Below are 12,358 nucleotides of genomic sequence, written 5' to 3' on the forward strand. Positions count from 1 at the left end.
ATCAGCTGTTGCTTCGTGAACAGTACATACAAATTTAAACCTCCAAAACAAACAAACAAATAAATAAATAAATAAAATCAAGCTTTACCTTCCTCACATTCAGCCAAAGATTTCTGCAACTGCTGCAGGCGGGAATTTGTGCTGTCCCGATCTGCCTCCATTTCAGCAAGCTGACGGGTGAAGGTGGTCACCTGAGTACGTGATTCATCCTATAATTGAGCATTATTGAAAACGAAAAGAAAAGATGATAAGTATATAGGATGATTAAAAGGATTATTTGTCAAAATGATCTATAATTAAGAAAATACACGATCAATTACGTAGGGATCTGTCATAAGTAAAGATCATTTTTAGATGTTAAAAAATATGGAAGTACACACAAAAGCTTGGCTCCTCCAATTCGCTGCTGAAAAACCACTCAAAAGTGCAACAGGTCCATAAAACCAATAAATTTAATAATATAAGCACTTTTGTCCTGTGGACTTACAAAACTTCAGATACAAAGTTAAATGAATCATTCCTTCCTTAAATACACATGAAACAGCCATATGACCAAACCCACTTAGATCATGTGAGTCCATTCATATATTTGAAAAACACATAACCATTACAGTATGCTATGTAGATGATAGGCAAACTTATTGAGGAGATATCTATAAAAAGACAAGCAGGACATTTTAGTTCCATTTTAGGGGAGCTTTACGATGCATCTAATATGGTGATGCAAAGACGGGAAGGTAATAGGAATTATTCTAGGGCATTTATCACAGCATATGATTTGGAGAGTGAAAAAATACAATGGATATTAAATAAGAATTGGGAAGTCTTAGTGATGACAATGAATTATATAATAAGGTGAGTGAAAAACCTATTATTGTATATAGAAAGGGTAGTAATTTGAAGACATTATTGGAGAGGGGGAAACAAATTAATATTAAATCGCCCTAGAATGTACAAATGTGGCAGGTGCAATATGTTTAAGTACATACTTGACTGTTACTGTACCCACATTAATGGGGTGGAGGTTTCAATACAGGGCAAATATAACTGTGATACAACAGGGGTGGTTTATGGAGCCCTTTGTCAGTTGTGCGAAAGTTTTTATGTCGGAAAGCTCCGCAGTAGAATATATGAGCATACATATGAAATAAAGAAAGAACAACAAATGCCCTATATAGGCATATAAGGGAAAATAAGGATCATTGGTTTAAGTTTGTGGTGTTGGAAAAGGTGGGGATGAACCCACGGGGTGGCCCTTGGTCTACAATATTGGAAAAACGGGAGTTGGTCATGCAAATGAGACTTAATTCAAATAAAAAACCCAGTTTAAATGATAATATATCCATTGCCCATATTTTAAAGTTAAAATCATTGGCTAGATAGATATAAAAATTATTTAAAAAAATTAATTGTTTTAAATATATTGTTTGTGATGTGATCTTCTCATTGTGACTGTATTGTATTAGGATATGTGATTGCTTTTTAGTTTATATGAAATTTTTTGGGATGGGAGGGTGATGTAATGGTAATGCATGTGTTTCAAATATATGAATGGGATCACATGATCCAAGTGGGTTTGGTCATATCGCTGTTTCATTACATGTTTTTAAGCAAGGAATGATTCATTTAACTTTGTATCTGAAGAAGTTTTGTAAGTCCACAAAACAAAAGCGTTTTATTAAATGTATTGGTTTTATGGACTTGTTGCACTTTTGAGTGTTTTTTCAGCAGCGAATTGGAAGAGCCAAGCTTTTGTGTTGTACTTTCTGGTTTGTTGTTTCTTTCTGAGGGTTAAAAAAATATGGCCTAAATTAAAGAACGTTTCCAATCCTCATGAAAGCATTGGCTAGCTTTGGTCTTCAGAACTGTCTGTTTATGCACACTTCCTCACTGCAAACATATCTGCAACGTAGACTGAAACAATGTAAACAATGTGCATGTGTGTGGGGCAGTAGACCATACCTACTACTGGAGCACTGCACAAGATCTTGAGGTACATACATACATTTTGTACATTATACCCTACTGATTGAAGAACAGGGCTTTTTGAACAGCCAAATGGAATATTTTTAGCAGTGGTAAATTGTAAAGTAACTGTAAAAATACCTATTCACCAAATGGTTGAAATCTTTCACATTTGCTGTCATTAACATTACTGCATCAAGGAAAGAAAATATGTCCAGTTCTTGACTGAAAACAGACAAATGAAGATTTCTTATTTCCCCATTAAACATGCAGTTATGGGCACTTAATGCCCATAGCTGTACTTACCCAATTTCAAATTTACTACAGTCTACAGTCAAGGATGTGCTGCTATCTTGGCTAAAATATACATGTGCCCCACAGTTTCTTTATTATCACCACATACTTCATACTTACTACAAAAAACAGAGAACAAGATATATAGATTCATATAAGATTCATTCATTTGGTTAATCCCAAGGAATACCACAGCATCATTCTAAGGAAAGGAAATTTTCCTAACACACTTGCTTTCTTGAACTATATAAGAGGGATACTACCCACCAGTAAACAAAAAAACTGCATGTTAGAAACCAAATGCATATTCAATGAAACTTAGTTGTGCTACAGCATCTTAGACAATCCTGTAACAGTCTATAAATGAAACAACAGTCTCTAAAATTGTACTGTTGTAGTGGACCAAGATACCAGACAATATAACCTACCTTACCAACAATATTTTAGGGAAAAAATGAAATGCTTACTAGCTGATGAGAATAAATGCAAATGTTTTAGGGACACAGGTTAATCAAATACATGTAACTTTTAAAACATAACGTAAAATATACAATACTGTCAAATTTAAGGAATCTGCAGCAAATCATATTGCAACTGGGTATACATCTGGACAACCTTTTTGCCTTAAATTTCCTGCATTCTACTCTCACCATTAACATTGTACATTTTGCACATAATTAATTGTAATATCATCTGTGAATATTTCCTGGATTGTCTTAGCTTAGGTAACAGCTGATTCTTCTGTAAATACCCAAGTCTATTAGTCCACATCATTAGTTAATTAATGAATTCATACATTTATTTATTAATAAAAGACCAGGAAAATTTGGTCCAACACAGTAACCTTTAATTAACACAAGTTTTTTTTTACGTCCAACACAGTAACTTTTAATTAACAAGATTGAGCGCTTCGGTCTAGTCAGAATACTGACTTCTTCAGAATCAATAACTACAGCAAGACATACTTTCTTATATAGTGAACAGTCACATGATGCGTTAAGTAAATGGAACAACTTAATATTCAAACATACAGGCTATAGAGATAGTGACATTAACACCTGGTGGTAAGAGAGCATTCAGTCATTTGCCAAAACAACTCCCTCGTCAGTAACAAATTAGTCAAATCCCACCTCTAGGGTTACATTTAAACTTTTCTAGTATAAAAAAAACATTAAAATCAGGACATATCTCTGCATGTCTAGGTAAGGCATTGTATTTATTCTGCTTTTATTGTATTTATTCTGCTTTTTAATGGCAAAATTATGCTGATAAATCCTTACTTTGAGTCTGAGAACTTTGTCAGTTTTTCCTATATAAAAAGCAGGACAGGATAAATAAGTTGTTACAAATACCACTCCCTTGGTAATACAACTGTATCACGCTTTTCAAGACAATATTGAAGGTTTATCTCCTACAGACACAAAAGTACCTGGATTAATAAACCTACATTGCATGCATACCCCACACTTACACAAGCCAAATACATGAGGTTTTTTTTTTTCAAACCTTGGGGGCCTTTGATTCAAAATCTGCTTCAATATACACCCAGATTTAAAAACAACTTGGGTCTTAAGCCAAGTCTGCTACCTACGTCCCCACTCACCACTCAATGCTATAATGGACCAATGTTGTTTAATAATATTTTGTATTGCCTTCACATCAGCAGAAAATTGTAGGCATAGTGTCTTAGAGTATTGTGACCCTATGCTCTCATCCTTTGTTCTATTCATGCCCCACAAAAGGACAGATGCAAAATCAGTAGTTCATGTTTTTGTGGTTTGAAATGCTTCATGTCTTCACAGGACCTGTTTAGTAAAAAAGGACATACTTCTGACCACCCTATTGAAAGGATAAGTGATTCTGGACCCTTGAATGCTTCACTACATTCAGGACTGACTAATTTATTACTGTAGTTGTCTCAGTATGTGGTCCCCGCTGAACTACAAAACTGACCGTTCTGTGGCCACATCTCCAACCACTTCAATTAATGGAGTAAACAGGAAAAGCACTTGGGCTGAAGCAGGCACTTCAAACACCCAGGGCTGCTGACACTAGGGCAGTACTAAGCTATGCCACAAGGATATCAACTTGGCTAATATTTTCCAAGCTAACTCAGTATTAGATTGGGCTGATAATCACCATTTAACTGAGAATAATCAATTAAGATACAAATGGAAGACATAAAAAAGAAATGTTTTCATTTAAAATCTCTCCAGTTAGATAATTCTTACTTGATTGAATGTATTCAGCTGGGGTATTGTAACAAAAAGGATTAAGATGTTTAAATACCCAAATGGTACGGCTAAGGGGTCAACAGTACATACTGAATTATTCCTGTTCTTTGAAAGACTGGGAATTGAGTAGTTAGTAATTATTATTAAGCAAAATAAAGAGACTATTTCTATATCACAAAAGGAAATGACCAGGCTGAAATATACTTAACAGAATATTTATCATTTTCCACTATTAAACAAGAGCATGGTCTATTATTTACCACATTAGAGGACCATGTGCCTCAAAAACATGTCTAGAAAAATTAAAAAAATAGCACACAATGAAAATAGAATATGCTGACATTTGCCCATGGTAAGAAAACAGTCGACTGTATGAGATACAAGACCCAACACAGGAAAAGGTCTCATTCTTTTCTTCATACTCAGCTTCGGATATTCTGAATACATTTGGTGAAGCAGATAATGTGGAGACTATTAATGATGAAACAAAACATTTTTTAGAACTACTAGGGCTATGAAGAAGGAAGAGAATAGCTCACAGGAACTACAATCTTCAAGGAAACCATTGTTTTTGGCTAAATCCCTGGAAGCAGAAGTTTCAAAAACACCATCAGAACCAGTGTTATCTGATGGCAAGAAACTTAATACTGACAATAAGTTTTTACTAAATAGGTTCATAGTTAGGTACTAGGCTATCTGCCTGAAGGCATTTATAAGCCTAGCCAGAATGTGTTGGCTTTCGCTGCCCCCTTAGATTAGTTCCCTGTGCCTCTGTCCAGCAGAGCCACTGAAGTGATCCCGGGGTAAACTTTCTGTTTCCCATCCACTCGTCAAGGTTTCTCTTGAAGAGTGCTAGTGAGGAACTCTGCCTAATGTAGATTGGAATCTTGTTCCATAGCATGAGAAGTCTCTGGGACAAGAATCTATCCCTCCAGCATGTCCTATGTATTGTTGTGGTGAGGTTTAGATCTCTAGAGCATGTGGCTCGAGGGGATAAGGTTTTGTTTAGGTGGAGCATGTCCATCAATTCTGGGTTGGACATGGCCTTGTATGTCAGGCAGAGATCACCTCTGAGCAGGCAGTATGCAACCAAGTACAGCTGGAGTTTCTTCAGTCAATCTGCATAGGGCATCTGTTTCAGGCCAGTGATCCTCTTGGTGAGTTATTTCTGTGGTCTTTCCGGCTGTTGCAGGTGTCTTGTAAGGTACATCCCAAATGGGGCACTGTACTCTATGATGGGTCCGATGAGTGATAAGTAGAGGGGCACAATGACATCTTTTGATCTGGATGCAAACCCTTTTGTGATTAGGTGGGCCACACAGAAGAATTTTCTAACCACTTTGGCAATGTGATTATCAAAGGAGAGATTACCATCTACTTGGGTCCCCAGATCCCTTATTACATTTTCTGTATTTAGGGGACTACCACCTATGTGGTAGTTTGTGGGTACTTTGTTATTTCCAAAGGGAATACGTATGCACTTTTGGCATTTAGCTTGAGGCCATGATTTTAACACTAGGTATCTGTCTCAGTGAGATCCTTTTGGAGGATGTCTGTGTCAGCCGGTGGGTCAGTTATAGCCCCTAGTTTGCAGTCGTCTGCGAACTTGGTCAGCCATTGTCCTCCTGTGCTTGTCTGTACCTCTGAGAAGTATATGCCGAACAGGAGGGGTCCTAGGACTGAGCCCTGGGGAATGCCACTTGTAACCGATTTAGAGTCAGACCTAGCTCCCGCAACTCTCACCATGCGGGTTCTGTCCATGAGCCAATTGGCAACCCATCTTGTGACATAGGGGTTTATGCTCAGGCTGGTGAGCTTGTCTATAATACCAGAATGGGGAATGGTGTCGAAGGTTTGTGAGGTCTAGGTAGGCTGTGTGTACCACCTTTCCCTCGTCTATAGCCTTGGTAACTATCTCCAAGAAGTCCACCTCATTTAGGAGGCATGATCTGCCCTTAACAAAGCCGAACTGGGTAGGGTCCAGTGTTTGGAGGTTCCCAATGTTTCTGTTAATGAGTTCCATGATGATGCGCTCCATAGCCTTGCAGACCAAGCTAGTCAGGCTTATAGGGCAATCGTTCCCGGGGTCTGTTGTGGCTCCACCTTTGTGGAGTGGAATAACCATTGCTGTGCACCATTCTATGGGTACATAGCCTGTGGAGAGGCTGAGTCTGAACAATGTGTTTAGGTGAGGGGTTAGTTCGTCTTTGAGCTCGTGTAGGACGCAGCCTGGGACACCGTCTGGTCCCACTGATGCTGTGTTTTTGGCTTTGGAGAGTGCTATTTTAACATGAGTGTCTGTGATTTCAGGGGCTCTACATTCTTCTGGAATGGTTATGGGGCCTTTTGGGGGTGAAGTTTGCACTGAACCTGTCTGCCAGGATGTTGGCAATATCGGTCGGTTCAGTGTATTTTGTGCCATTCTGCACTAACTTCGAGCAGATCTGAGCATTGCCACTTAGATTCTTGACATAGCTAAAGAATGCCCTGTGGTTATCTTTGGAATACTTGGCAAGTTTTCTTTCAAAGCTCGCCTTGGACGATTATATGAGGGATCGTAGTTTCTTCCTGATACTGATCAGGGATGTCTTCCCTTCTTGGGATTTTACTCTTTTCTGTACTAGTTTCCTCCTTCTATTGTATAGCTTGTTTATGGCAGGGTTCCACCAGACTGGTTTCCTTTTCTTGGAGGAGTGAGTCTTGGTTTTGCTTGGGATAGCACGATCCATGCATTCTTGTAGGTGCCTGTAGAATGGATTAGTAGAGGATTTTGCTTCTTGAACAGCGTTATCCTTTAGCATGGGGGCTTTGAAACTTTCCACCTCCGTCTTAAGTAACGTGAAGTTTGCGTTTGAAAAGTTTTTCACTGTGGTTTCCTTGTCCAGGGGTGGGGGCAGAATGTGGATATCCAAAGTGATTTGTTTATGGTCAGATCTAACCAGTGAGGGGTTGACTTCTGGTGTGGAACACTGGTCGCCCATGTTGGTGATGACCAGGTCCAATATGTTGTCACCTCTGGTGGGAGTGTTGACCAGTTGTTCCAGGGCATTTGAGTTTATAAATTCTATGAAATGTTGGGCAAGGGATTTAGTACTTGAGTAGTTCTCCCAGTTAATGCTTGGGTAGTTGAAATCACCCAAAATTAGGGTGTTTGGTAGGACCTTTATGTTACCCAGTGTTTCTAGAAATGCGGAATGGGGGTCCTGGGACATGGTGGGTGATCTGTAGCAAGCTAAAATTTGAATTGCAGTTTTGTCCATTGTTAGTTGCACGTGGATAATCTCTGAAGCATCGTGCTGTGCCACTAACCTGGAGGTGTGGGTATCCCTGATGAATATGGATATTCACCCGCCTTTTGTATTTCGATCCTAGTTTTGTGGCCGAAATGTATGGTATGGTATGAATTGTAGCCTGGTAGTGCTGGGGTGCTCTCTGGAGTCTTAAACCAGGTTTTTGTTACTGCACATATATCGATTTTCGTCATACTGAAGAGTGTCTTGAGTGTGTGCATTTTGAGGTTTAGACTTCTGACATTGAGTAGTATTACCCTCAGATTTTTGTTACATGTGCTATTTACAGCTGTGGGTTTGTCTTTTAAGCCTTGCCTAAATAAGGCATTATGGGGGTGACAAGAGCGTTGGCCAGTATTCGAAAGCCTAAGGGTGACAGGTGCAAGCCATCTCTAGCGAAGCAGTGTTTTCTTTCAAAGCTCGCCTTGGACGATTATATGAGGGATCGTAGTTTCTTGCTGATACTGATCAGGGATGTCTTCCCTTCTTGGGATTTTACTCTTTTCTGTACTAGTTTCCTCCTTCTATTGTATAGCTTGTTTATGGCAGGGTTCCACCAGACTGGTTTCCTTTTCTTGGAGGAGTGAGTCTTGGTTTTGCTTGGGATAGCACGATCCATGCATTCTTGTAGGTGCCTGTAGAATGCATTAGTAGAGGATTTTGCTTCTTGGACAGCGTTATCCTTTAGCATGGGGGCTTTGAAACTTTCCACCTCCGTCTTAAGTAACGTGAAGTTTGCGTTTGAAAGGTTTTTCATGGTGGTTTCCTTGTCCAGGGGTGGGGGCAGAATGTGGCTATCCAAAGTGATTTGTTTATGGTCAGATCTAACCAGTGAGGGGTTGACTTCTGGTGTGGAACACTGGTCGCCCATGTTGGTGATGACCAGGTCCAATATGTTGTCACCTCTGGTGGGAGTGTTGACCAGTTGTTCCAGGGCATTTGAGTTTATAAATTCTATGAAATGTTGGGCAAGGGATTTAGTACTTGAGTAGTTCTCCCAGTTAATGCTTGGGTAGTTGAAATCACCCAAAATTAGGGTGTTTGGTAGGACCTTTATGTTACCCAGTGTTTCTAGAAATGCGGAATGGGGGTCCTGGGACATGGTGGGTGATCTGTAGCAAGCTAAAATTTGAATTGCAGTTTTGTCCGTTGTTAGTTGCACGTGGATAATCTCTGAAGCATCGTGCTGTGCCACTAACCTGGAGGTGTGGGTATCCCTGATGAATATGGATATTCACCCGCCTTTTGTATTTCGATCCGAGTTTTGTGGCCGAAATGTATGGTATGAATTGTAGCCTGGTAGTGCTGGGGTGCTCTCTGGAGTCTTAAACCAGGTTTTTGTTACTGCACATATATCGATTTTCGTCATACTGAAGAGTGTCTCGAGTGCATGCATTTTGAGGTTTAGACTTCTGACATTGAGTAGTATTACCCTCAGATTTTTGTTACATGTGCTATTTACAGCAGTGGGTTTGTCTTTTGAGCCTTGCCTAAATAAGGCACTATGGGGGTGACAAGAGCCTTGGCCAGTATTCGAAAGCCTAAGGGTGACAGGTGCAAGCCATCTCTAGCGAAGCAGTGTGGCTTGTTGAGCATGTCATCCCAGGCAGACAGACACTGGATCCCCTTTGAATGACACCAGAAACTTAGCCAATTGTTGAAACTGATAATTTTTTCTTTATACAGTGGTATCATTCTTGGTGAGGGCAGGATGCTACTCAGGGTCAGGGTCATACCGGCCTGAGCTACGTGATCAGAGAGCTCTTCCATGTCTCTTTTCATGGAGAATAGGGAGGTACGGCTCAGGTCATTCACACCAACGTGGACAATGACAGAGTCGTATTTGTACTTGTTCTGGAGTGACCTGAGTGCTTGTGTTATGTGGTGGATCCTGGCACCCGACAGGCAGCTAACAGTAACCTTCTTCTTATTCAGCCTAGTGAGTGGGACGTCAGTGTGCCTGACTATAGAGTCACCTATTAAAAGTATGTTGGGTATGTTATTTTGCCTTGAGGGCTGTGATTGCGTAGCACACTGGTTTTGCGAAGTATGGGTTTCATGGTTTGGGTTGGGGGGTGGAGGTTGCTTGGATGTCTGCTTTGGAGGGCTGTGTTGCTTTTGCAGATTTTTATTTAGGGCCTCTGAGTATGTTTTCGTGTATTTATGTGTGTTTTTTGCCGGTGCTGGTTTAATGGGTCTATGTGAGACTGGTCATGTGATGCCAGTATTTCCCTTCTCCTCTTGACTGTCTGATCCAGTCTTGGGTTGAGAGAGCTTAGCCTCCAGTTTGGCTGTATAATTGCATCTCTCCCATGTATTATTGTTTGGTGGTAGGAGGAGAGGGTTGTCTGTGTACAAGAAGCAGTTGTAACATTGCCTCAAAATGCCCAGATTCACCAGTTGGACTGGAGAGTACACCTGAAACTGCCCTTTGGACATGCCTGGATAGGTACAGTAAACTGTTTTACTGAATGGCTGGTAAGGTCGAATAGAGAGCCTTGTCGTTCTGTAGTGCTAGGGTTTATAAGTGCTTGCTATGAGTTTTGAGCAAGTGCCGGGCTGAGAAATGAATGGCTTGAGTGCTTAAGTTGAAAGTTTGTCTAGTTCCAAGGGAAAAATTGAAGAGGAGACTTTGTGGAGCAGGGAATAGTTATACCCTAGCTAACCAGTGCTGCCCGGCACGCAAAACCGGGTTTATAGCAGGGAAATGAAAGAGATAGAAATTAGCCCAAAATGGCCAATAAACTACTACTTTCTGGGCTGAAACCACTCCTCCAGGGACAGATAGGCTGCTCAAAGCTCCCCTCTCTCACAGGTGAATAGAGAAACTTCCTTCTATCCAAGTAAGGTATGGGCAAACACAGAGATTTGTAACACAGCCCTAAATTCAGCACTAACCTGAAAACTGGACTATACTTGCGTAGAAAGGCGGGAAACAAGTATATATATATTTTTTCAGAAAATAAAGCAGATACAATCAAAAAACACTTTAAATGTGCATAAAAAGATGCTTATTGTTATATATGTCAATTCAGAGTTCTAGTCAATGCCCCTAGTAATAAAGTAGGAAGAAACACAAATACAGTAAAAGCAGATGAATAAAGTGCAATTTTTTATTTTATATATAAAACAACAGAAAACGAACAATCTGATTTAAACAAGTTACCCAATTAACCAGAAAAAAATCAAAACTGAGCCCTGTTCCAGCAGTCTTCAATCAGACAAGTTCTAACTGCACACTCCCGCTACTAGGGTGCAGGGGAACCTTCTCCAAAAAAGATGGCCTGGATCAGTGCTCAAGTCATACAAACAAAGCTAGATTCAGCAGGCCTGAATCTGGTCCTATGCTACAACAACAAGGCGCACCAATTTCAGAAAGAAACAGTTCTAATAAGCAGGCACAATAAGCCTGTGACCGGAAATTCTCAGCTCAGAAGGGCAGAATCCAGCCTCTCCTCCCACAAGAGTGCAGACCACAAACCTTCTTAATGTAGAATAACTGGCCTGAAGCCCAAGTGCTTAAACCAGAACTAATACACTTTTAGAATAGCAGACACTGAGCTTTCAATCAGCAATTCCCAGCTTAGAAGGATGTGAGCTACCTGTCCTGCCACAACAGTGCAGACCACAAACCTTCTACAGCAACCGGTGTAAAGCCCAAGTGCTTAAACCAAAAGACTTAGAGTAACAGTTACAATTTAATCAGGCTGCTACCAAGCAGCAATAAGTGCAGCAGAATAAATAAAATTGAGTATTTTTAAGAGGCAAAAGCAAAATAAAGTAGGAGGAAACACAAATACAGTAAAAGCAGATGAATTTTTTTTTGTTAGTAAAGTGCAAGGAGTGAGGAAGGAAGAACCTAAGTGGGTTGGCCTTCTCAAATCTTCTCTCTGCATTATGTAGAGTGAACACTAGACTCAGAATATGATCTCACTGTATTCGGTTAAGTGAGCAAATGTGGTTGGTTTTATGACTACCCCTTTGGATGTTCAACTTATGTACTCATCAGAGGGGAATATCACATCACAACAAGGGGAACAATGGGTACCCTATTGTTCAATTCTTAATGAAAATGGTTTTACAGAAAATAACAACTTTTAAAGACATTTTAAGTAGTTTTAATGAAACAGTGGGTAAGAGTTATCACCAAACATGATTTTAAAACTGTATAATTGTACTGAGAATGATACCTCTGATGACCACATTAATTTCCTAACTAAATGGTTCTCCTTTGTACCTACAAGAAGGACTAGCTTGGTTGATATACTGATAAAACTTGAACCTTTTGACTAGAAAACTGAATTCTGAAGTACAAGTTTTGTAAAAATAACACTCATGACCTGTTAAGAAGGTGCAATGCCTTCAACCCACCAATTATGCCTGCACTTAACTTGTTTAAGAAAATATGAGAGAGACACTAGGCATCTGAACTTGAAAAACTCCTAACAGAAAATAAACTACATAAAACACAAAACAGTGCCCGGAGACTGCAGACCGAGTGCGTTAAACTGATTTAATTAAGCGCTTTTCGTTTGGCAAAATGCACAAACTTCTTCAGATAAAAGTTTACAAAAA

At 39.8% G+C, this 12,358-nt stretch overlaps 1 protein-coding gene across 1 annotated transcript in view; it reads right to left on the reverse strand.

Annotated features, from left to right (window-relative positions):
- Nucleotides 1-12,358, reverse strand: part of CROCC (ciliary rootlet coiled-coil, rootletin) — a 2,018,646-nt gene that overhangs the window by 467,652 nt on the left and 1,538,636 nt on the right. The window contains exon 28 of the mRNA XM_044061829.1: nt 89-209. Coding sequence (XP_043917764.1) covers nt 89-209 — 121 coding nt within the window. The remainder of the gene's footprint in view (nt 1-88; nt 210-12,358) is intronic.

The sequence above is a fragment of the Protopterus annectens genome, chromosome 2.part0 (assembly GCF_019279795.1).
Source record: "Protopterus annectens isolate FY-2018-M chromosome 2.part0, PAN1.0, whole genome shotgun sequence".
In the NCBI taxonomy this organism is placed as follows: Eukaryota; Metazoa; Chordata; order Ceratodontiformes; family Protopteridae; genus Protopterus; species Protopterus annectens.